General features: G+C 36.3%; 2 protein-coding genes across 2 annotated transcripts in view; one reads left to right on the top strand and one right to left on the bottom strand.

The window, feature by feature from the left end:
- The window catches only part of LOC129005936 (guanine nucleotide-binding protein G(I)/G(S)/G(T) subunit beta-1), a 56,444-nt gene extending 46,900 nt beyond the window's left edge, over nucleotides 1-9,544 (top strand). The window contains exons 7-9 of the mRNA XM_054434973.1: nucleotides 4,784-4,855; nucleotides 5,840-6,056; nucleotides 7,371-9,544. Coding sequence (XP_054290948.1) covers nucleotides 4,784-4,855; nucleotides 5,840-6,056; nucleotides 7,371-7,477 — 396 coding nt within the window. The 3' untranslated portion in view covers nucleotides 7,478-9,544. The remainder of the gene's footprint in view (nucleotides 1-4,783; nucleotides 4,856-5,839; nucleotides 6,057-7,370) is intronic.
- A 609-nt stretch (nucleotides 9,545-10,153) lies between these two features.
- On the bottom strand, nucleotides 10,154-24,314 carry LOC129005946 (GILT-like protein 1). Its single transcript, XM_054434982.1, has 5 exons — nucleotides 24,162-24,314; nucleotides 16,374-16,505; nucleotides 14,492-14,644; nucleotides 13,847-13,990; nucleotides 10,154-10,332 (listed from the first exon to the last, which is right to left on the bottom strand). The coding sequence occupies exons 1-5, from the start codon at nucleotides 24,309-24,311 to the stop codon at nucleotides 10,240-10,242; spliced, it is 672 nt and encodes a 223-aa protein (XP_054290957.1). The 5' UTR covers nucleotides 24,312-24,314; the 3' UTR covers nucleotides 10,154-10,239.

The raw sequence follows: 24,314 nt of genomic DNA, 5'->3' as shown, positions 1-24,314 counted from the left end.
AAATTCCGGGGGTAAAAATCCAGGGGTAAAAATCCGGCCTGTACATCTTCAGTTGTCTAAACGCTAGTTATATGGACAGGGGGTAAAATTCCTGTTTTTATCGCTAATCTAATTAATCACGCTCTGGTTATTTTCATTAGACTTCCAAATCCGCGATGGTAAAATTCCGGCCGCGAACAAACTTTTGGCCACTCAGCTTACTACGTCATAGTGACGTCAGCTTTGCCCAGGGGGTAAAATTCCAGGGGGATAAAATTCCGGCGACCCCCATAGCAATAATGTTCTACAACTTCACCTAAACAATAGAGAAAAATAAATTATCAACAATTCGCAAAATATCACAAATTATTCATAAAATGAAAAACATAAACAAAACTGTAAACAATCCTACTTTGACAGTTCTCATTGCAAATCACAGTTTTTTGTTGCTGCTTAGTTCAAATTAGCTGTTTTCATAAATGCAAAAAAAATATAGTGCTGCACCCTGTTGGTAAATCTTATAACTTTTTAATGATTTTCCATATCATAGAACTAACTTTTTTAGTTGAAACAGCTGACTAAATTCTTTAATCTATAAGTATAAAAGAGGATGTTTGTATATATATATATATATATTTGTTTGTTTGGCAGTGATAAACTCAGACACCGCTGAACCGATTGCCACGAAACTTGCTACATACGTGTAGAATGTCATGGAATAGGTTTATACACCATCAATTTCGTGATCCGTCCAATCGGCTCCGCCCCAGTGGCTCTGGAGTTTCCCATGTTAACCTTATGAGAAATGGAATTAATGAATCTTAACAGCTGTTTCAATTAAACAAGTTGGTTCTGTTCTATGATGTTCAATAGCATTAAAGTTAAAAGGATTACCAACAGGGTGCAGCACTATTATTTCTTTTACATTCATGACAACAGCTAATTTGCAACCAAAAGGTGAGTGAGCGTAGCGAACGAACTTCAACCTGGAGGTGAGTTAGCGTAGCGAACGAGCTAACCTGAAGGCAAGTGAGCGTAGCGAACGATTTAACCCGAAGGCAAGTGAGCGCAGCGAACGAGCTCCAACCTAAAGGTGAGTGAGCGTAGCGAACGAGCTCCAACCAGGACGTGGTTGAGCCATGCGAACGAGATCATCTTGAAAATTAAGACGTTAAACGGGGCAAAGCCTGCGGGTTACAGCTAGTTCCCTTTAAATATGAATACTCATAAGGTTAACATGGGGAATTACAGAGCCACTGGGGCAGAGCCCGAAAGGATTTTTGAGATAAGAATATGTCTATATGTTAATCGGGAATGTAAGCTATCATCATGCCAAATTTCAGCCCAATCCGTCCAGTGGTTTATGCGTGATTGAACTTCAAACACACAAACTTTCACATTTATATGCCTAACTAGCTGTACCCGCGGGCTTCGCCCCGTTTAACTTCATTAAGTATTCGCATGGCTCATTCACGTCCTGGTTGAAGTTCGTTCGCTACGCTCACTCACCTTTAGGTTGGAGCTCGATCGCTGCGCTCACTTGCCTTCAGGTTAGCTCGTTCGCTACGCTAACTCACCTCCAGGTTGAAGTTTGTTCGCAACGCTCACTCACCTTTTGGTTGGAAATTAGCTGTTGTCATAAATAAAAAAAAAAAATAATAGTGCTGCACCCTGTTGGTAATCCTTATAACTTTGATGCTATTGAACATCATAGAACATAACCAACTTGTTTAATTGAAACAGCTGTTAAGATTCATTAATTCCTTTAAATACGAAAAATCATAAGGTTAACATGGGGAACTACAGAGCCACTGGGGCGGAGCCCGAAAGGATTTTTGAGATAAGAATATGCTTTAATGTTAATCGGGAATGTGAGCTATCATCATGCCAAATTTCAGCCCAATCCGTCCAGTAGTTTGTGCGTGATTGAGCAACACACACACACACAAACTCACAAACTTTCAGATTTATAATATTAGTAAGATATTAGTATGATTTTTCAAACACATAAACCCCACATGCCAACTATATAAAATGAAAGTAAACTTATTCCCCTACATGAATATACATAGTTATAAAAGAAAATATACATAAATAAATATTTTAAATTTTTTTCTATAATAGTTATAGTTTTATTCTTTTTCATTTGGCGATCAAATCCTGTGTTCATTATGACAAAATGTTTCAAAAACGTTCTGAATGTAATGTACCAGACCTCAAATTAAGTAAGTGTATCCACATAAAACAGTTTACAAACTAAATATGTGTACAAATTTACAACTAATAAATATGATTAAATTAAAGTGATAAAGTCACACCCGCAATATTCGTTGTTGATAAACAGCTAATGAAGTTCACAAAAACCGGCTAAAAATAGTGTCTCAAGTTTCTAAAAGTAATGTCACATTTCAGTCAAGGCACAATAAATAATATCGAAACTAAACATTTACAACTTTACAAATAATAATCATGATGTAAACTGATAAAGTAAAATCACACCAAAACTCGACTTGTTAGTTATTGGTTAACAGAGATTGAGGTCAGTTAGTCTGGCAACTTTATTTTAATGGATTGAAATATGTATAGTAAAATGTAATTGATAAATTGAAATTCTTTTCCTTCTTGTAAAAGTTACAAAATACTAAGTATAATGTATTTTTATACAACCTCAATGTATTTTATATAACCTCAATTAATTCTAAAAGGTATAAATAATAAATAAATACAATTAAAAATCCATACATTAAGATACATTCGAGCAATACGAACACAGATATTACACAGTAACTTAATGCATTGGATCAATAACTACAGTATTCTTAGCAATGGCTTTACAGTCCACTCCCACCCTTAAATATCTACTAAAGTAATTTTTTATTAATTAAAATTTGATGTTATACGTAATCCTATTTGAAAATCAATTACTTTTAAAAAATATAGCAATACCTAATAAAAAATGTCTAACGTAGAGCTTATTTGACACTAAATGAGCGGCAATACCACCGCTCACACATGCAAAGCTATACAGTGCCGGGAGCCCGAGGTACCGCCGTGACGTCACAGCAGCGGAGTGGAGGGGAGCCAGCTGGCATCACTTTCTGAGCTCGCGTGGCCTAGCCCTTGTATATCTCTAGCCCTGGTTGCTAGCAGCCACCTGTTAAACGTTTTATTCTTTGTTTGAACTTCTTTTTAGTTTCCCTGAGACTGATTACAAAACGTTTGCAATTTGTGCTGTTGTTCGTTATGAAGATATATTAGATATATTTTTGTGTTATTTTATTATTTTAGTTATTTTTTTCAGTGTCCCCCATCTCAATAATTGATGTGTTTTAATTGTAAATCTTTACGTTTGAAAAGTTATTTAGTGTTTGTAGGATATAAACACTGCCAATAAGATTAATGTACTCCTTACACTTAGTCCAGTAAATAGGGGGGTTAACTTACAAACGGTCCAGTAAGTCTAATTGTCTAGGATGTTAGTAAGTAGATGTTTAAAATGAAAAATGCACAATTCTCCCCTCTCCGCGCCCGCCACCATATTGAAAAATCGAAAAAATCGGTACTTTCTAGAGATTTTCGCCTTAATCTCCGTTTTATTGCGTTTTAGCAAAAGACATGTAACGTCAATGTTGTAGACAATTAAATTTCCTATAATATAAGTGTAACAATTTGGTTCTAAGACTTATGAATACGAAAATATTTAAATTTTTGTACGATAAAACGTCAATTTTTTTGTTATTTGGACAAATCTCTATTAGTCAAAGCAAACTAAAAAAACTGACACAGGGAACGTTAAAAATTGCAAGAAAACGTTTTATGGTTTTATTTTGTAGTGTTGGGTCTGCAGAGTGACATACTAAAAGTTGCCAAAAATCGGTCAACAGAAAACCTCCTAAGATCACGATTAAAAACGGCAGCTTTTCCTAACATTGGACAAATTAAAAAAAATATACCACATGCATATTTTATTCAAAGATTTTTGAGATATTGACTTGGGACGACCACCGAAGTTTATTGGGTGGTTAGTACTTCATTTACACAGAGAACTCATTTTTGGCCACCATCTGGGATCCGCCATATTGGATATAAATTTAAATATTTCATGTAATGATAACGTTGTGACACATCATTATAAACCAGATTTTCACGCCGATTTCAATGCCGAAATCCGCTTTTAAATATCTGTTTACGGTTTGAAGATATATTCAAACAAAAACTCACCCCCATACATTTCTTATGGAGGTTTCGTACTTTGAAGGTTTTTATCTCCAGGTCTTATCAACGCTTGCAGTTCAATCTAGCCTTTAAATATTCTGTGATGTAAGCGCTTTCATTTGACATATTGATCATTCAAATCGAACGAGTTAGCGACGAGCTACAATCCCCAAAACAATATTAAATGTAACTTTTTACTTCTATTCACTGGACTAACTACCACATAATCATTTATGGTGAACCAACAATTACATCATCATTAATCATTAGTACAATTATTCTTGTAAACAAAAATAGAAAATAAGTAGACTGCTTGTCAAATATATATGTAGAAATAAGGGAGATATAACCATTCTCCAGACCTTACAATCAGTTCAGATCACCTAGCACTGTCACTATGACATTGACTACTTAAAACATACATCATCCCAAAATGTCTTGAATTCTCTTATTAAAATTTCTTTGTATCTTTTGTATCTGAATTTCTCAAAGAAAAAGAAAATTGTTTACTGATTAAAAGATAATTTTAGACTTTCAGGTTTATCAGGTAAAATAGTCGGCATATTTATAATTAATTTTTCATTTTCAGTTATGGGACATCCGAGAAGGCTCGTGCAAACAAACTTTCCCCGGCCACGAATCAGATATAAACGCAGTTACAGTAAGTTATCTTATGTATTTATAAATCAATATACGTATGCAATAAGGGTTTTTCTGTAACATTACTTTTTCACCCGTCCTCAACTGTTTTTACAATGTAGGTGTCATTTTATAGCTTATGATCCAAAAGAGAGCCAAATTGTAATTAAAGAGATGATTTCCTTTAGGGTAGAATAGTTAGCAGATACAACACGAGAAAAACAAGGTTACATTAAGGAGAAAAAGTGAATAGAGAAAGAGGGCTGGGGAAGAAGGAATTATTAGTTAAATGTGTAAAATTCCATAAGACAATGAACTCTATGACCAACAGAGAAGTGATTAATACATCTGAGTGATTAGTGATGAAGTGATTAATACATTTTTGAGTTGTTAAGAGTTTATGTTAGTGTATTTATATACAGACTTTGGCCCAGTGGGTGATTCATTTAGATCCAAGAAATAATCTCAAATTCTTCTTTCTAAAGTAAAACCTCAATAACTAGATAGTTGATTACTCTAATTCCTTTATATCTTAATTTTTCCACAATCCCCTTGAAATTCACAATGCAAAAAGTACCTTTTAGGCCTATATGTAGAATATTTTAAATATTTAAACTTGATAAGTCCAATTTTAACTGTTTTGCGATCTAACTAAAAATAACTAATAATACTAAACCTCCTTTTTGAGTGATATGCAAAACATGTTACTTTCATGTTACCAACATGGACATTCCCAGATGTTTCCTAAGTCAAAACATTGGGACTTACATTTTATATTACCAAAATTACAAGATCACTATAATATGAACCGTTTTGTGTTTGCACGATAAATTTTTTTATCTTGCTTTTAAGTCTCTCAAAAACAAAAACTCAATAACTCAAATTCGTAACCTTGCCCATTCAGTTTGAGATGTCAAGGTCCTACTGTACTAGTTTTGACTGTAGTAGTATTTTTAATATACCTATTTTTCTCTGCTACCAAGCTCTAAGAGTGATGTTTTTCCAGTTCTTCCCCAACGGATACGCATTTGCGACGGGGTCGGACGACGCAACGTGTCGCCTCTTTGACATTCGGTCCGACCAGGAGCTAGCAATGTACTCTCATGACAACATCATCTGTGGAATCACCTCTGTGGCGTTCTCTAAGTCCGGACGGCTGCTGCTCGCCGGCTATGACGACTTTAACTGCAACGTCTGGGACTCCATGAAGACAGAGCGTGCGGGTAAATATCTCCCCCCTCCACTGAGAGTGATTTAACCCTTCAAGGTGGTTTGACGAGACCCACTTGTCATGGACGCAACCCACTTGGTGGTGGTATCTGACGATGAATCAGGGAACTATTTCAAAGTAGGACTGTATACAACACATTTCCCAATAGTTGCTTGATCTTTTACAACTGTTCCCAATTATTATTTTGAGTGCAACAGATTGTTTTCAAAGGTGAAAACCATGAGAGAAGGTTATGAAACCTTCAGTTGTAAATGTGGACCTATAATATCAGTTACAGCCTGTTTATTTTTGAATTCTATTTTGATGATGAAATCATTAATTTAATCATAACTAGCACCAACTCCTATGTTAAAAAACCGAACGGCAAAACGAGAATGGTTTGGCAGGATTTTGGGAAAAACCACCGAAGCAGGATCCAGAGGGTATTGAAAATCCTGCTTTGAAGGGTTGTGGGATCAGTATTTTGTTTGTGTTGGTTTATTTTGTATAACGTTTTGGACAAATTAGGCTTGTAAAGAGCATAAAAAAGTGAATTAATTTAATTAATAATATTTACCAAAGAATAGATTCTGGGCCAGTTTTAATTGCTAGATTAATATTAAGTAGTCTCCTGCTGCTTTAATGTTAGTTAGTAATAAGATCGTTGTTTTCACTGTTCCATTTTAAAAAATCTGCATAAAGATGCCACATCATTTGATGGATCACATCCGTAGCCGAATCTTTTTCCTGAATAGATTCAACACACTACAAATGATTTGGTTAATGGTGGCCAAATTCTGCTAAATTAATTTTGAGTACAACACACATTCTACATTTTTTCTTTTAATTTGTACTACAGTAGAGTTCCACTTTACCGAACCCCGCTATTTTGAAAGTCTGCCTATTCCGAATAAAGATTGGCAATTTTTTTTTAATGTGTTAGTATGTTGCGCATCTTTGCAGATGTTTTCTGCAGTCGCAAAAACCAAAGATTGGATCTATCATGGCGTAGTCGTAAAGATCTTCTGAGATTACGGCAAAATTGTCAACATCTTCCGTAGTTGTGGAGACATCATCATTGTCTCCCACAGTCGCAATGATTAATTATTAACAGAAATCCACTTATTCCAAATTCCCTCTAATCGAAACAGGGTTCAGTTCCTGTTAGTTAGGAATTACTGGACTCTACTGTATCATCAAAAAAGACTATATGGAGTGAGGTTGTATTTTCATAATCTTCTTACTGTTTCCCGCTACTTTTAAAAATGATTAGATTACAATCCAGTTTGAGTTCTGTGGCCATGACTAAACTAATGGTATATTGCAGGTATCCTGGCGGGACACGACAATCGAGTGAGCTGCCTGGGAGTGACGGAGGACGGCATGGCCGTCGCTACAGGATCTTGGGACAGCTTCCTGCGAATCTGGAACTAAACAAGCATCATGAATAACAAACTATATGAAACACTACAGTAGAACCCACCTCGGTGACCCCCGTCTTCCAGTTTTGAAGCAAAGAGTGGGGTCACAATCCCCGCTCTACCCTCGGGGTTCTACTGTATTTATTGTTATTATTATCGTAATATATTTTTTAAAATTACTTATTATCTCCTACATATGTAATTCGTTTGTTGAGATTCGACGGTGGTATTTATTATTTTATTTATGTTGAAACGGTGTTACATTCGACGATCACAGCATAACGCACGTTGTACACTCACGATCGTTACTTCGCACACGGTATTCTCTTAGTAGATTGTCGCGATCGGAACTCCATATTATTTATTTAAACAAAAAAAGCTTAGACTTCTCCGGCATCGTACAAAACTGTAATGGCACAATTTTTTATTTTTAAATCGTGGACTCGTTTTTAAGATTTAGTGTTTATTGACCACCGAGTATATTTTCTGCATTTACGATGTATTATATTCTGTTGGAGGGGATTTTTCTAGTCATACGCAGTCTTACCTCGAGCAACATACCTATTTGTACAGGGACCAGCTACAACGGGGCAACAATTATAATGGATTTTATCTCTGATTTCTGTCTGTCAGCACGGGATGTGATCCGTAACCTACTGTATTTCATGAGTGCTTTATCTTATATAAGTAGAAAATCATGAATGAGTAATTACTGCCATTTGCTTATAAACATGTTGTGGGTGAGACTTATAGGATAATATGTGTACTATTACAAATTTCATCACACTAGATTTTGAGAAGAAAATAATACATATACTATAATTATTATCGAAGTGATCGTTTAGATATCCCCCTCCCCCAGGCGACGACCTGGCGTAGAAACCCTTTTTGTATATCTATGGAATATTTACTAACAACAAGACGTGTGGCTTTCGAATATTTTACTTTTTTAATGGACATTTACTTATTTATTCCTGTGACGAGAACGGTTTCTTTAGCTTGGTGACTGCGCATCAGCCTAGATCCGAAGTCTGTACATGTATAAACAGTGTGAATGCGGAGGGAGAAGCGCACGCCAAAGTGTGTCTATTTGCGACATTTCAACTAACTGTATTACCGTCATTTTCTTTGTAAGAATGAGTTTTAGGTTTAGAGTTTAATGTGTGTACCGTACCGTTAATATTATCGTCCGGGAGTACGAATGATCACTAGGTCGTATACGGACGTCTCCAGCTCCCTCTTAGTTCGTGTGGATGTAAACTGTTTCAAAACTTTGGGCTCTCCCGCAGGCAGCACTAGGCAGTGCTCATGGGTTCGAGTGTAAAAAAATCAGGTACATCGAATCTCAAAGGATAACAGACTCGATGTAAGGGCTCAGGGTATTTTTACACGTAACCCAGCTAAATTAAAACCCACCTCTTGTAAGCGAATGGCATATCACGGAATAACAGGCTTGGAAGTAGGTGTATTGGACGAGCACTGTCAGTCGCCCAAAGCTTTGGAAATCTTCCCGTGCGGGTCGGGGTGTTATCCCTCCGATCCGTGTCGTGGATGTCTTTTGAAAGGAAGACATTTGTATTATTGTACAATACGAATAAGGCGGGGCAAATCGTCATTTGCCTCGTCTTGGGCTGTTTCTATCTATTGCAAAACATGAAGTTTGTATATGAGTGTCCTCTTCTTTTGTCATCAACACATTGTGGGCTGCTTTCAAAGTGATTTTGTTCCTGTGGCAAAGAACGCTTGAGTTTGCCCGTTTTATTTGCTTGAACCTCGACAGGACGTGATGTGGAGGAATCGAACACTCTCATATTTGCTGCCATCACACCTGTGACAAGGCAAGTTACCACGTTATAACCCGAGGTAACCCTTTGTCCATTGTGCATATAGTAAAACAATTGTGTAGTTTTATGTTATCTTTTTGTATATGATTCAAAAAATTAATCTAAAAAAGAGAAAATTTTATTACAAAATTATTGCAAGATGCTGTTTAGCTTATGAATGACTGTTTTATTGTGATTCGTCTTGTAAAGTAAACTATAAAAAATCTCACTTGTCCAATAAAGCTACTTGTCTTTAATTGTGTTTTATTGAAACCGTTAGATTTCCTAATCTTTTATGTAGAACAGATTAGTTACTTATTGATTAATTCCTCATTAGGTTAAGCAATTAATTCGCCAAAGGCCTTGGGCTCCAGCTCCCCCAGCAGGACCCTGTCCTCCAGTACACCTCACTATCACTACAACTCACAGAACTGTCCCCGAGAACAAGTGCACTGGCCTACTTAAAGGAACAACCTTCTGTAGGTCAGCACAAACTGTTATTTATTTCCTCAGACTTGTCTCCACATGTTTGGACATCCACTGGGCTTGTTTGTGAGACTTTTATATCAATTAATAAAGCTAGTGAGAATCAGTTGGGTCCTTGATCTACCTTTTTGTAAAATTGTAGCCCAGTCAATTCAGTAGTTTATCTTTTCACCCGGAACAAACACACAGTTCCACAAAACTACCTCTATTCAATAATATATTTTCTCCTCCTTTTTGTTATTAAAAAAACTTCAGACTTTCAATTTCCTACCAAAAGTAAACAGGATAGAACAAGCTTTAACCCTATTCTACTCTCAACCTTTAAACCCTCTGGAAACTAAAACTCTAGTAGGGTAGAAAAAATACAATAAGTACACACATTACAAAACAAGTATAGGTTTATTTGTCATAAAAAATAATCAAAGTCTTAAATAACAATAAAATTGAAGGTCGTGTTTATTTTACTTTAACTACACAGCTCAGTACTGTCTACATATTGGCACATCAGGTCTCCGAAGTCTCCTCTGATAGCTTGATTCTGGTCGGAATGTTTGTAGTTCTGAAAAATAATTTTATAATTTAATCGTTGATTATAAGACATACATCAGATGTAAGCTGAACTAATTATTATAAGCTTATTATAACTACTTTTAAGCTTAACTACAAAGATCTTTGCTATGGTAAAATTCAACAATAGCTAAGCTTCTTTTCTTTTCCTATAAATCAAAGGTGCTGTCAGCAAAATGTTACAAATGTTACACTCTTAGAGTAAACGTACAAATTTCTAGCAAATTTTTATTTCTGATTTGTATTTTTTGATCTAAACAGGGTGTCCACCGACCGGGAAAACCGGGAATTATGCGTGAATTTTGTATTTAACCGGGAATTTTTTGCCGCGATCGCGCATGACGACGATGATATATCCGTGACCGCGGAAAGCGACGATGACGTTTCCGTGACCGCGGAAGATGACAACGACGTTTCCGTAACCGCGGGAGACGATGACGACGTTTCCGTGACCGCGGGAGACGACGATGACATTTCCGTGACCGCTGGAAACGAAGATGGCGTTTCCATGACCACGGGAGACAACGGTGATATTTCCGTGACCGCGTGTGACGACGATGACGTTTCCGTGACTTCGGGAGACGAAGATGACTTTTCCGTGATCGCGCATGCGGACGATGACGTTTCCGTGAACGCGTGAGACGATGAGGATGTCCAAACGGCCGCGGGATATGTTAGTGATTTTGCCGCGATTGCGCATGCGGACGATGACATTTCCGTGACCGCGGGAGACGACGATGACGTACCCGTGACCGCGAGAGACGAAGATGACGTTTACGTGACCGCGGGAGACGACGATGACAAACCCGTGACCGCGAGAGACGACGATGACGTTTCCGTGACCGCGGGAGACAACGATGGCGTTTTCGTGACAGCGTGTGACGACGATGACGTTTCCGTGACCGCGGGAGACGACGATGGCGTTTTCGTGACCGCGGGAGACGACGATGACAAACCCGTGACCGCGAGAGACGACGATGACGTTTCCGTGACCGCGGGAGACAACGATGGCGTTTTCGTGACAGCGTGTGACGACGATGACGTTTCCGTGACCGTGGGAAACAACGATGACGTTTTCGCGACAGCGTGTGACGACGACGATGTTTCCGTGATCGCGGAATATGACGATGACGTTTCTGTGCCCGCGGGAGACGATGACGACGTTTCTGTGACCGCGGGAGACGACAATGGCGATTCCGTGACCACGGGAGACGACGATGACATTTCCTTGACCGCGGGAGACGACGATGACGTTTCCGTGACCACGGGAGACGACGATGACATTTCCTTGACCGCGGGAGACTACAATGGCGTCTCCGTGACCACGGGAGACAACGATGATATTTCCGTGACCACGGGAGACGACGATGATGTTTTCGTGACAGCGTGTGACGACGATGCCGTTTCCGTGACTTTGGGAGACGGTGGTGATGTTTCTGTTACTGAGTGAGATATTCAAGATTTTTTGTTTATCGCAGAAAACGATGATGGTGTCTCTACGACTGTGTTAGATGATTACAATATACCAAAAATTTCAAAATGGCACACTTCTAGAAAGTTTTTTTCTTATTTTTTTGTAATATCTTCATTTACCTTTAACGTGGTATTTATTTAATGTGTTTAGAAGGGTTTAAAAAATAAATTGGCTACGTGCAATTTTGTAATTTCTGCATTATTATTTCTGTAGGCCACTTGGAAAACAACCCATTACTCCAAAATTATAGTATATGAAAGTACATAAAGCCAGGGGTTGGTGTAGTTATCCTTCAGAAAATTTTGTAAAATTGAAATTATCAGTTTTAAGAATCTATTTTTCAGGTGTCTGTACAGAGATTTAATAAATTTTGGTATCGACATATCACTATTTTTAGGAAGTTATTAATAAATTGCAGGTTTAATGATTAGTTTTAAATTTTTGGATTATTTAATCAGTAATATATAAAAATTGAATACTTGTGTCAGGCAATATTACAGCAATCATAATTTTTTTCCCCTTAACTCAGAATGCTCTTTCCGATGACTAAAATAGCGAGCTGTGTTAGTGCTAAAACAGCATTGCAGAATTGGCGCAAAACACGTTGGAAATTTTAGTATGAAAAGTACTTCCTGAACTACCTGGAATTTTTTTTTACTCATGAATTTTTTCTGGTTGGCCTGGTGGACACCCTGTCTAAACTATTTGCAGGAAAAGAACTAAGTAAATTATCTCGGCACACTATCGATTTATTTATTGATTGCACTATTGTACGAGGGCTATCCAGAAAGTAGATTACGTTTTTGTCTGTATCGCTAGGGGCGGGGCTAGCACGACCATCTGGGTGTTAATTGACCATCTTGGTGTTAGTTTGTTATGCAGCTCAGTCGGCATTCAGCCGTGCTAGTAAGAGGTTTCTGCTGTACTCCGTTGAGTTACTGTGACAGTTTAAAATTTCTGTGTTAATTGAAAATGCCGCGAACTGTGAAGTGTGTGCAAAAAAAAATGATTGGACTCTTTGGTTACAGTTTGGTAACCAAGCTTTTCCGGTTATGATATCGTGCAACAAACTTCGCGAAATTTGTGGAAAACCCATAGAGAGTTTTGTTATTGTGAACTTTCGAGTTTTACGGACATCGGCATCAACTGTTTCGACAAGTTCGGCAGTCACAATGCTGGGTCTTCCACTTCGCTCTTCATCGTGAACATTAGTTCGGCCATCTTTAAATTTGATGACCCACTGACTAACTCCACCTTCAGTAATAATGTTTTCTCAATAAACTTCACAAAGTTGCCGATAGATTTCTATCGGTTTACAGTTTTTTGCAGTCAAAAACCTTATAACTGCACGCACCTCACAGTTCGCGGCATTTTCAATTAACACAGACATTTTAAACTGCCACAGTAACTCAACGGAGTACAGCAGAAACCTCTTACTAGCACGGCTAGATGCCAACTGAGCTGCATAACGAACTAACACCAAGATGGTCGCGCTAGCTCAGCCCCTAGCGGATACAAACAAAAACGTAATCTACTTTCTGGATAGCCCTCGTAGATATCCATCCAGCCACTAAATCAATGGCAAAGAAGGGGTCAAAAGGACCAAGAATATATTTATAACAGACAATAACAAGACAGTAAATTGATATGACAATCAGCAACTTACTTAACCTACTGTTGTTTAGTTGTTTTACCAAATATGTTGTATTTTTTACTATTGATAGAAGTAGACACCCTAGTTCTATGTGAAAGTAAATTTAAGTCACATCAACTATCATACTGTCAATAACTAAGTGAGAAAATGTGACGGGCAAATGCAAGGTAAAAGAGGCTGTCAATCTCATTTGTGAAAAAACTACAGTTGCATTTGCAAAAGTGAGTAGATAAAAAAAATAAATAAAATCATTCAATTGCGTAATCTGAAACATTCAAAACTGAACATTTAAAAAATTAATTAATTCGCCAACCAAAACTTATTGTAATTGCGCATGACTTTTAAGTGCTGCTTCAAATGTTTTGTTAGAGTACTGACCTTGTTGATCATGACAGTAGGGACGAAGCGGGACATTCTGATGCTGTAGCTCTTAGTTTCTGCCTCAAGTTGCAGACGATTTCCCTCCTCAGAACTCATACAGCCTTGGACGTCTTCCCAGTTCAGGCCACTCTTGGTAGCACACTGAGGACAAATTAAAGATTTATAAAGTTGCCTTGTAGTCTACAACTACTAATACCTGCTTCCAGCATTGATTTCACCATAGCTCGGTTGGTTGAAACGTTGAAAGTATTGTTTTTGTCGAGTTTGGGGTGGAAATATCCGTTTAGGTACACAAAAAAGTTGTTTTCAAAGTGATATGTGGTTGTGTATAGATTTTGATTAAATTTTGTATGTGGGAACCAACCTATGATATCTCCAGGCATTTGATCATTTTTTATAAATTTTGATTCTTAATGTTGATTTTTCATAAAAACCCATAAATTAACAGAAAAAACTGATTTTTACAAAGAAGTGTTGAACTTTGTTTAACACGTTCGCTGCAGCAATAGTACTAAATTTTTAATTCATATGGACCGGCGACGCACATAGGCGACGGTTGGTTTCTACCCATAGACTGATGTCGCAAAATACTTTCTCCATTTGCTATGCATAAGAGGAGAAAGTTAAATAGAATAAACTTACATCCTGTCCTCCAAAGTCAGGGTCGCCCATGAAGCAGCTGGCAAAGTCAAGTTGTTGACGGCCTGGAGACAATCTCGCTAGCGCACACGATAACACCATGTTGCCTCGACACTCCTTCTCTCCATGTTGGCAGACAAAACCATCCTCTGTGCTCTGAAAACACACTTTTGTAACTCAGGGAGAAGCAACAAGGGAACACTGCATTTTACTCTATTAGCGAATTTCCCTATAGGGAAGTAGCTGTTACTGTCGGTGGCACGGTAAGGCCAAGGCCCAGGACCAATTTCATTTTTCATTTTGTTGTCCCCAGAGGCCAAAAACACCAATAGATCAAATTTGTATATAATATGTATATATATACAGTGGAACCTCGATAACAAGTGTATTTTTCAAATCCCCTTGAATTTATTTTACCTCCAAACACATGTTACTTCAAACCTCAATAAGAGGTCAACTTTGATAACCAGGCTTGTTAAAACGTTTTTATTAGCTCGCTTTCTTGTCCGGTACAAATTTTGCAATCAATTTTAAACTATGCATGCAATGGATAATAATAGTTCAATATGTGAAGATAATTGAAAAATTAGCGCGCCCCACGTTTTTCGTTTTAAATCTTACAGGTATTTATTCTCTCCACATATTTATAAATTATTTTCATCTTTTAGAGCGTTTAAAAACGTGGCATTTTTAAAAAGTATTTTTTCTTTATAATTATTTTTTATAATCCCCAAGAGTTATGTATGAGAGTCTTATTCAAGGTTCTACTGTTTATAGAGTTTAGAGTTATATTATGTGAACGTGATAACTTGAGTAATGTTTGTCCGATTTTGATCAAATTCGGCTTGAAGGTGTGAGGCGGCATAAACTTGAATAAGTTAACAAACCAGCATGATCGGACCATGGGAAAGGGGTTTTTCGGGGGGGTCTTATGGGGTGAAAATTGGGTTTTCTAATTTTTTAACCCTCAAAAAACAAACTTTCCCAATTACTGTCTAGACCTTTTAAAAGAGCTTAAAAAGACTTCATCAATGTGTTTTTTTACGGTTATTGGTAAAGGAGAAAATTCAAAAATGTTTAATAAAAAATCCCATGTTATTTTAATAGAGAATATATTGTAAAATGTTGTAGTTTGCTTGTTTATGGAGATGTTTTGGTCAAACTGTGTAAATTTTATTTATTTATTACTAACCTATTAATATTTTACTAAAAAAACACACTTAATTATTTTCCCTGTAGCAGCAAACCTAGGTACTCGGTACTCGTTAAAACTAATATTATTTAATAGATTTAATTAAAAATCAATTCAGGCGGATGGAAATTCGCTTAGTCTGCAGGTTAGCTGCGGCAGGGGTATTTTGATGTTTGCTATAGTTCTGTTTGCAACATAAATTTGGTTTTCCGCAAGAAGTGTGTACACATCTGTTTATTGTACTTGTTTTCAAAGGAAAAAGTTTTTGCAAAATATTTTTAGAAGATACATAATGTTAGTATTAGCCTACATAATGTTGCTAAGAACCGGTGGAACCGAGAACCGACTTTTGGAACCGACACATCCCTAATTCATAATCAAACATTATGTTTTAAACATTTTGTTGGAGACTTCAATGTAAACACAGCTTTTAGTATATCAAAATCACATGTCTAATCATAAGAGGCTTGATAAACACCAGTGTTCTCAACAACTCATTTGAATGATTTTCTTTTATTATGAGAGCAAACAATGAACTATAAACTCATTTTTGTTTGATACTGTATAAACTTTTGTAGGGAGACACAGAATAAAAAACCTGTTCCTGTACATATAAGGGTAATGTTTAGTCATTGTTCAAAATGTCACTCTTGCCAAACACCTACTAACATTACATGCACAGTAAACACTCACCCTGGCTTTACCGAAGGGTACCAAGTCCAGGGTACAATGAGGCTCAAGTTTGTGCCACAACGGGACGAGTCTCTGATGGATGAAGTTCCTACTGTCTGGACAATGTGACTCAAACAGCACGGCTAGATCACACTGTAAACAACACATGTTAAAGTTATCGACAGGTTGTTAAATGAAAATGAACATTGTTGAAAGTAACTGGTGCTGATGACTGTTACAGATTTATGTCAAATATGCATATTTCTTAACAGTGCTCGGTTTGTAAAACATGAGGTGCTTTAACTGTAACCTATTTAATGTGATTAGTACCTATTTTTATTTATGCCAATATTTTAATCTTTCCGAAAGAGAGGTACCGGGACTCCGTCCCCAAAAAATCAAGCATTGCTTCTTAACCAAGTCAAACTGATAGGATGGTTTAGACACTAGTACACTATGCAAGGCAATAGTGTTTCCTTGCTTAATGCTGGGTTTTCCTAGGCGCAGAGTCGGCGAGCGGAGAGAGGAACGCGGAGAGCGGAATTGAAATTAACATGGCATTCCGCTCCGCTTCTAGGAAAACAGTAACATTAAATTGCCTAAGACAAGTAGAGTCCGCTCTCCGCTCGCCGACTCCGCGCCTAGGAAAACCCGGCTTATGCTTACATAACTATGTTATTATTTTGATGAAAACTTGGTGACAGCTAGTCCAAATAGATAAGAGGGGTGTATACTTGTCTGTGGTTATATTATTCTCTCCTGCAACATTTTCCTGTTGTAAATCACAGGTACAGCAGCTAGTTTCCAAACAATTGAAAGTCTAAATAGTAATGTCATCAGTTTAAAATTTCAGTACAGGAGTTCTTTGAACTCAAGATTTAGGTACATTCCTGGTTACGAGATAATTATATAGGTAAACCGGTATAGACAATTTTGGAAAGAACAAGCTGTGGTTTTGAGTTTATCGTTCAAATAGTGACTTATATCCGACGTGAAAAGTAAATTTTCTGTATGTATATTGATTTAAAATTCCAGGTTTCTTTATTCGTCCTATTTCTTATTTGACTTATAAGATAAAGTTATAGTTTACTGAGTAATGAAATTTTTAGCATACATTCACATTTTTGTCAATATTTTAAGTCATTTTCGTTAATTATTTATAATACTATACTATCTAAAAAGATTATGATGTAATGATAACTTAGTGTACGGTAAATTATTTTTAACCAGACCCATGTACTGTTATGTAATGATTAGGTATTGATTGCACGATTGTTTATTTTCTAATTGTGATAAGGGAAGTTAAATGTCAACAAAGCATAACCTTGGCCATCGCCGTGATCTAGTTTATTAACTGGGAATGTTGGCATCCTTGGAACAATCTAGCGAGGTGAGCCAAGTCGTCATGCATGCGTAAGGTTCAACAAAGTATTTTGCAAGTGGAGTGTCACAAGCCGACTTTGAGTCAACTAACAACACATATTGATGAAAAACTGTAGAAATAGTTCCATATAAGTATTTTGATTTTTTATCCAGACAGTGTGGGGGCATTGAGCGTTTCACTATCCGATCGTATAAGCATTAGGCCTAAACAATAGTTGTGGAAAATGTTAAAATGTAAATTTTTCAGATAAGGTTTTATTTAAATGTGGTCACCCATATACTAGCTTTGTTACTACGATTTACAGTACAGGTTCTTTAGCCATGGTCGTTTATTGAAAGCATATTGGCCAAGGACAGCTCTGGGTCCAGTTTTGAACCATCAAAAAGCGTAGCCTATGACTTTTTCTCAAGATTGATCTGGAGACCTTTGGATTTTGAGGTAAAAGAAACAGAGAGACTACTCTTCACAATAACGTCAATTGTTTTCAAAATATATTTATAGTTTTTCTATTAGATTTTTCTGTTTGACTAGCTGTTAGCTCTTTGAAGATTTCCTTGGTTGAGCTTGATGAAATAAATTTGAGTCCTATAAGATAAAAAAGAATATTGTATAAAGATTAAAATACCTGTTATTGCCTAGTGGTTCTGCGGTAGAATCTTAATAAATACGTAATACAGTAGTTACATAATAGGCAGTAAGAGGTATTTTAACCTTTATTTGTCAAAGTGATTCAGAATAAAAAACACATCAACATGAAAACCTCACAAGTTATAAAAAAAAGAAGCTTAAGTTGAATTTTAAAACATTAGTTTTAAACTGTTCCCCTTTTTACAGAGATTACGTTACAGTTACAACGATTTAAAAACAATCATTCGAACCCACATTCCATCAGAAAACTTTTTTAGGCCTAAAGTAACCCAATTTACTGATTGTCTTCAGCAGACTAATTCCTGTTTTGCCTCAACTCAAGTGAAGTTAAAAGCCTTCCTTGAAGTGTCAATCTCGAAATTAGGAATGGAAATGAGGAACAAAACCAAAACTGGTTCGAGCTCCTTTGTCTGGTCTCTGGTGATGTAAGTTTTGACTCTTGTTGTATTACATATTACGTTTTGCTCCTGGGTAAAACATTCTCTGAGTTGTAGTTAATGCAATTAAGTAACTACAGTATTATTGTTTTAATTTTTTTTTTATTGTATGCTACTAGTACTAGATCATTTTAGATGTACATCTTTCTCAGATGCGTTATTTAAAATATAAAATAATAGTTACCCACCATTAATTATTCACTCAACAATTGTTTTATCTGTGATCAGAGAGGAAGCTCTGTAGTTAGAATTAATATTCATTTGGTTTAATTCTACAATTTTAATGAACTATTTTTGTTTGTAACTTTATTTTCTAGCCTATTCTGAGCTACGGATTATAGACTATTGTAAAAACTGAAGCTTTTACTCTGTGGTTCTTGTTAAACAAAATAATAATAATGTTTTAATCAATCATTCTTGTGTTACCGGACATGTAAAACCCTTTCCCCTCAACAACAGTAAATAAATAAAAATAAATAAAGAAATTAACATGTGTTGATAGTATACTGGGTATTGCAATTGATTCTTTATACAGGGTGTTGAAAATGTCTGGAACCAACATTATATCTCGTGAGTGGTTAAAGAAAAACAACTGATATTTTGTGTACGGATATACTATGGTTTTACCTATCTTTTGGTGCCTTATGACAATTTTTACCACTTATAGGGAACGTCCTGTGGAGGATGCAGTAAAAAGTTTTAATGGAAGCCTATGGTAAATGATACATCATTTTAAAGGCCATTTTTTTCTGAGTAAGGAGCCACAAGTTTCATCTCAAAAGGACCACCCTAGCAAAAATGGCGACTGTTTGAAATTTAAAAAACCACTTATAGGGAACGGAATTTTTAAATTTCAAACAGTCGCCATTTTCGCTAGGGTGGTCCTTTTGAGATGAATTTTGTGGCTCCTTACTCAGAAAAAAATGGCCTTTAAAATGATGTATCATTTACCATAGGCTTCAATGAAAACTTTTTACTGCATCCTCCACAGAACGTTCCCTATAAGTGGTTATTTAAATTTCAAACAGTCGCCATTTTCGCTAGGGTGGTCCTTTTGAGATGAAACTTGTGGCTCCTTACTCAGAAAAAAATGGCCTTTAAAATGATGTATCATTTACCATAGGCTTCCATTTAAACTTATTACTGCATCCTCCACAGGACGTTCCCTATAAGTGGTAAAAATTTTCATAAGGCACCAAAAGATAGGTAAAACCATAGTATATCCGTACACAAAATATCATTTTTTTTTCTTTAACCACTCACCAGATATAATGTTGGTTCCAGACATTTTCAACACCCTGTATATAAAAAAACACTATAAAGGTAAAATTGTTCTTTTGACTTGAAAAAAGTGGTGATTTAAATTGCTAATTATATCAAAGTAAGTGTCAGTTTGGTCCGAAAAACCAAAACAAAATAAGTACCCTAAATATAGGTAGGCCTACATGTTTGAACACCTTCAGTGAGTGCAACGCAACCGAACATTAATATAGCCTGTAATACCTTGCAACTCCAGCTAGGAAATAATTAACTATTGCGAGACATTTGTAAAATACTGCTGCTACATTCTGCTCTGCAGCCTTGCTGTCTAGCAAGTTGCTCAATCTTGCTGTGACCGCACCCCGGGGCTGTAAAATGTTTTCCAGACTCATTAAAACCAACTTGCCAATACATTTTAGTGTTTATTAGTCAGTTAAATCAAATTGACTGTATTGAGCGTGTGTCCGGAGATTATAAAATACTGAGTGTTATAATTCGGAAGCTAGCTGCCAGCTGCCATATTGAAAATAGCTGCTATTTTGGAAAAAAGTGGATTTAAATCCAATAGTTTCTTAGTTTCTAATGGTGGCACAGTGAGAGTCAATTCGCCATCGCGTTGAACCCTGGAAAAAAATTAAACATACATTTCGTCTTAAACGGAGATTTTGGATGTAGTGTTCTAGACGTTACGAAAGACCTTAAAAAATCACAAACTGCTTTAAAAATACATTTTCCAGGGAGTGGACCTCCGGATCCCTCTCCCATCTAAGGAAACCCCCCTGGTAGCCCCTCCCTTCCCCCCTTGACAAGGTCCTAGACTGGCGCTGCATATTAAAGTCAATGATATTACATCACACAACCTGGTTTACTTGAGGTATTGTTTACGTTTTTTGCAACAATAGCATCTAAACTGTTCATTGTTTCATTCATTCTGTTGTTGTGTCATTCATTGTTTACGTTCAGAGATTAAAACATGTCAAATTTGTGTACATCCAAGCATAGACAAATAGAATAAATATTTATTTATTAAACATATATTTTTCATTCTATTTGTCTATGATCCAAGTGATTAAACTCAGGTTTCAAATCGTAAACCTTGAATATAAAACGAATTAAGTTAAAACGGTGAAAGAATACGAGAGTGGAAGGCAGCGCTGCGTGTAGTAATCGTCACAAAAGGTATAAATTATTTAACTGCCATGCCACGATAAGGGTAATAGGGCACTAACAATGTGACGTCGAGAATAGAGCATACATGGAACTTTCATTCGCAATCATGCATTGTAGTAACTTAAAATATAATTATCATAACTATAGAAAATAAAATAAATCATTCTTATTTAATAAAAGTGTTCGACATACTTATTTTTATAGTTTTAATCATTAAATATTACCATTGTATTGCCAGTGTTTGAAATTATAAATAAATGAATAAAAATATACTTCTATAAAGAATACATTAAAAAAATAACGACTATAGTATAATTATCTCATACCCTAGTTAAAATTATAAATAAACAATAAACTTGTTGAGTAGCTTTCAGACTGAGGAAAGTCTCGACAATTCAAGACTTTCACGTCCAATTCGCCCTCGGGCGTTGAGTTTTGGCCTTTCATACGAGTGCAGTTCGGTTTTAAGAAGTTACGTAACCAACGATTGAAGAATCCGATGTTCGAATAAACCTCTACTGATCACCTCTGTAAGACTTACTTGAGTCCTGTTTAACCCAAACTGTAATCTTTATACAAAAAATCTGTTTAAAGAAATTTGTAATGGGAATTGCAGCAGCAGGGAAATGACAAACTTCATTCTTTGATCTTAAAATGAAACAGAAAAACTCTCGAAATTCCGTTAACAACCTACTTCAATGCTATATTTTTGTCATTATCATGTCAATCCTGTAAATGTAAATATTACGACATTGAATTGATAAATCGCACTTGTACTTGTTCAATTTAGTATAAAAGTAGAGGTCGCGTTGATATAACACTTGAAAATGGTCCAGAACTTCTATCCAAGTCTTATAGAAACTAATAGATTAAAAACGAGAATTGGAAAAGTGACGAAAATGTAATTATTATTTTATCTCGTACATTACAATTAATGAAAATACTGTTAATCAAATTTTAACCAACCAAAAGGTGCTTGAAACAGTACCTTATTCTTCGTTAATTCTCAACAGGAACAGGTTCTTCAGTTAATAAGTTTTGTAGCGAGTTATTTAGTGTATGGGTTAAAGTGGAGTTTTCCTTGATTCGTGTAGTGTAATAGGTCTACGGAACAAGGGGTCTATACTGTAAGTAGGTTCATATTCATCTCGAACCGATGTGATCGCAAGTGAGTAAAGGGGGCGGGTGACAAAAAGTTGATAAATTGCAAGATTGGGGTTCATAAATAAAGTTAGAACCTAGAGGTATGCGAACGGCTCTATTGCTGAGCCAAAGTGAACCTATAACGATTAAGTAACCGAGAAGCAAGTCAGGTATAGAGCAAAGCAAAGCTTCTACTCTCGTAATATTACCGCAATGAGAGACAAAGACAAAGTCTGCAAAGATGGGGCGATCGAAATATATGACGTCACCGCGATCACGACATACAAGACTGCTTTCAGAGTAGACTAATGATTTTCCCCGAGCAAAGCTCGGTCCCCCCAGGTACTGATGATCCAAAATAACCTTAGTAAACTTAATTTTTTATTCTAACAGCTGATGATTAATTCTAATAGATGATTATATAAAGAGAAGAAAGATAACATAAGTGAGCAGACACTTAAAAAAAACATTGACATTGACAGAAACAAAGAGAAGTTAAAGTGTGTGTTGAAGTTAGACTAAAAAGAAATATCGAACTACTTCGAGATAGAAGTCGTAGTGAATGAAAAACAGAACGGAACTGAATGTCCCTTCAGGGCCGTCGTAGTAACCCTACATCTCAATCACCATTGTTTTACGTTTTAATGGCGCTTTGTTGTGTACTAAAGCCAATAGTGGTGACAAACAATGCATATAGGAGTCGATTGGTCGTCGTCGTCGGCGAGTACTAAGAAACATACCTACAGTACTATGTTTGGATATTTAGAGGACAGTCCGGGGAACGATTAGGCAGTTCCTGGAACGAGAATTTTCCTTAATCGTCTTACGAAGATTTGAAGAAATGTAAAGAGGATCAACGCCCTCTTGGAAATCTGACGATCAAAATAGACAAAGTAAATTGCACACGACACAACCTGTTCAATACAATAATTCAATAAGTTTACTTGATGTAGGCGTAAATATTACGTCAACTATGCCCATAAAACACGTACTTTGACGTCTTGTAGTCAGAACAAACAATACGAAAAAGAAATAATACTTGATTATTTTAGTTTTATTTTTGATTATTTCCACCATCAGTTATTGTATTATGTTTTGATTTTGCTAATTAATTAGAAACTGAATTGTGCAGATTCGAGGCAAATATTTTTGCGTAATACGTGAGTAATTATAGTAATGAGAGAATTGTTTATACACTAGTTTGTTTCAGCTCTGATAAATAATACATCGGACCTTCGAAGTACGTATAATAAAAATAAAAAGTATATGAATCAGGTTCTTCACACCTATTTACCACCTAATATTTTCTAAGCCACTTGTTTATTTTAGTCCTTCCCCTCGGGTGCTCAGAGCATTGAATTTCGAAAACTATCAAATAAACTCTCATTACAGCGTCCTAATTTGAATTACTGATCCTGAAATATAACCCCAAAATCCATATTAAGTAGGTAGTCACTATATTTTAAAAAAATGTCGACTTGGATTCTATATACTGTAAAGTAATGATAAAGTGGTATTAAATTTAAAATCAACATTCTAAAGATCATAATCAATCAGTATTTCTAAGGTATAAACTCTATCAAAACAGTTTACACACTTACAAGAATGATTAAATCACGATTTTTAAACGATAAAAAGACGTCGAGATTGAGAACTACGACTTTTACCCTGACTTTTACCACCACCGGTGTAGTGATAAGAGCAGCAAACAAATGATAACTAACTAACAACGCTATGCACGCGCGGATGTAGCCTAAATATACTGACCTGTTTCTGGGCGAAGGAGGCGACCACGACGGCTAACAACGAAAGGACGGCGAGGAGGTCCATGTCTGTCAGCGGCTGCGGCTGGAAGGAGTCTGTCGAGTGTGACCGCGCCGCGTGGAGCGCCACCTCCGTCCTTCCTTGTGCCGTCATGAA

Source organism: Macrosteles quadrilineatus, unplaced genomic scaffold (genome assembly GCF_028750875.1).
Source record: "Macrosteles quadrilineatus isolate MER2022 unplaced genomic scaffold, UCM_ALF_1.0 Scaffold_46__1_contigs__length_943047, whole genome shotgun sequence".
Classification (NCBI taxonomy): Eukaryota; Metazoa; Arthropoda; class Insecta; order Hemiptera; family Cicadellidae; genus Macrosteles; species Macrosteles quadrilineatus.
Note: the sequence above shows the minus strand (reverse complement) of the source record. Positions and strands in the feature narration are given on the sequence as shown.

Excerpts from the sequence above, each read along its gene's own strand:
- LOC129005946 (XM_054434982.1), bottom strand. The coding sequence starts at position 24,311 with ATGACGGCACAAGGAAGGACGGAGGTGGCGCTCCACGCGGCGCGGTCA. Across the intron at positions 16,506-24,161 it reads CCTCCTTCGCCCAGAAACAG|TGTGATCTAGCCGTGCTGTT; the intron begins GTCAGTATATTT and ends TGTTGTTTACAG. Across the intron at positions 14,645-16,373 it reads TACCCTTCGGTAAAGCCAGG|AGCACAGAGGATGGTTTTGT; the intron begins GTGAGTGTTTAC and ends GTGTGTTTTCAG.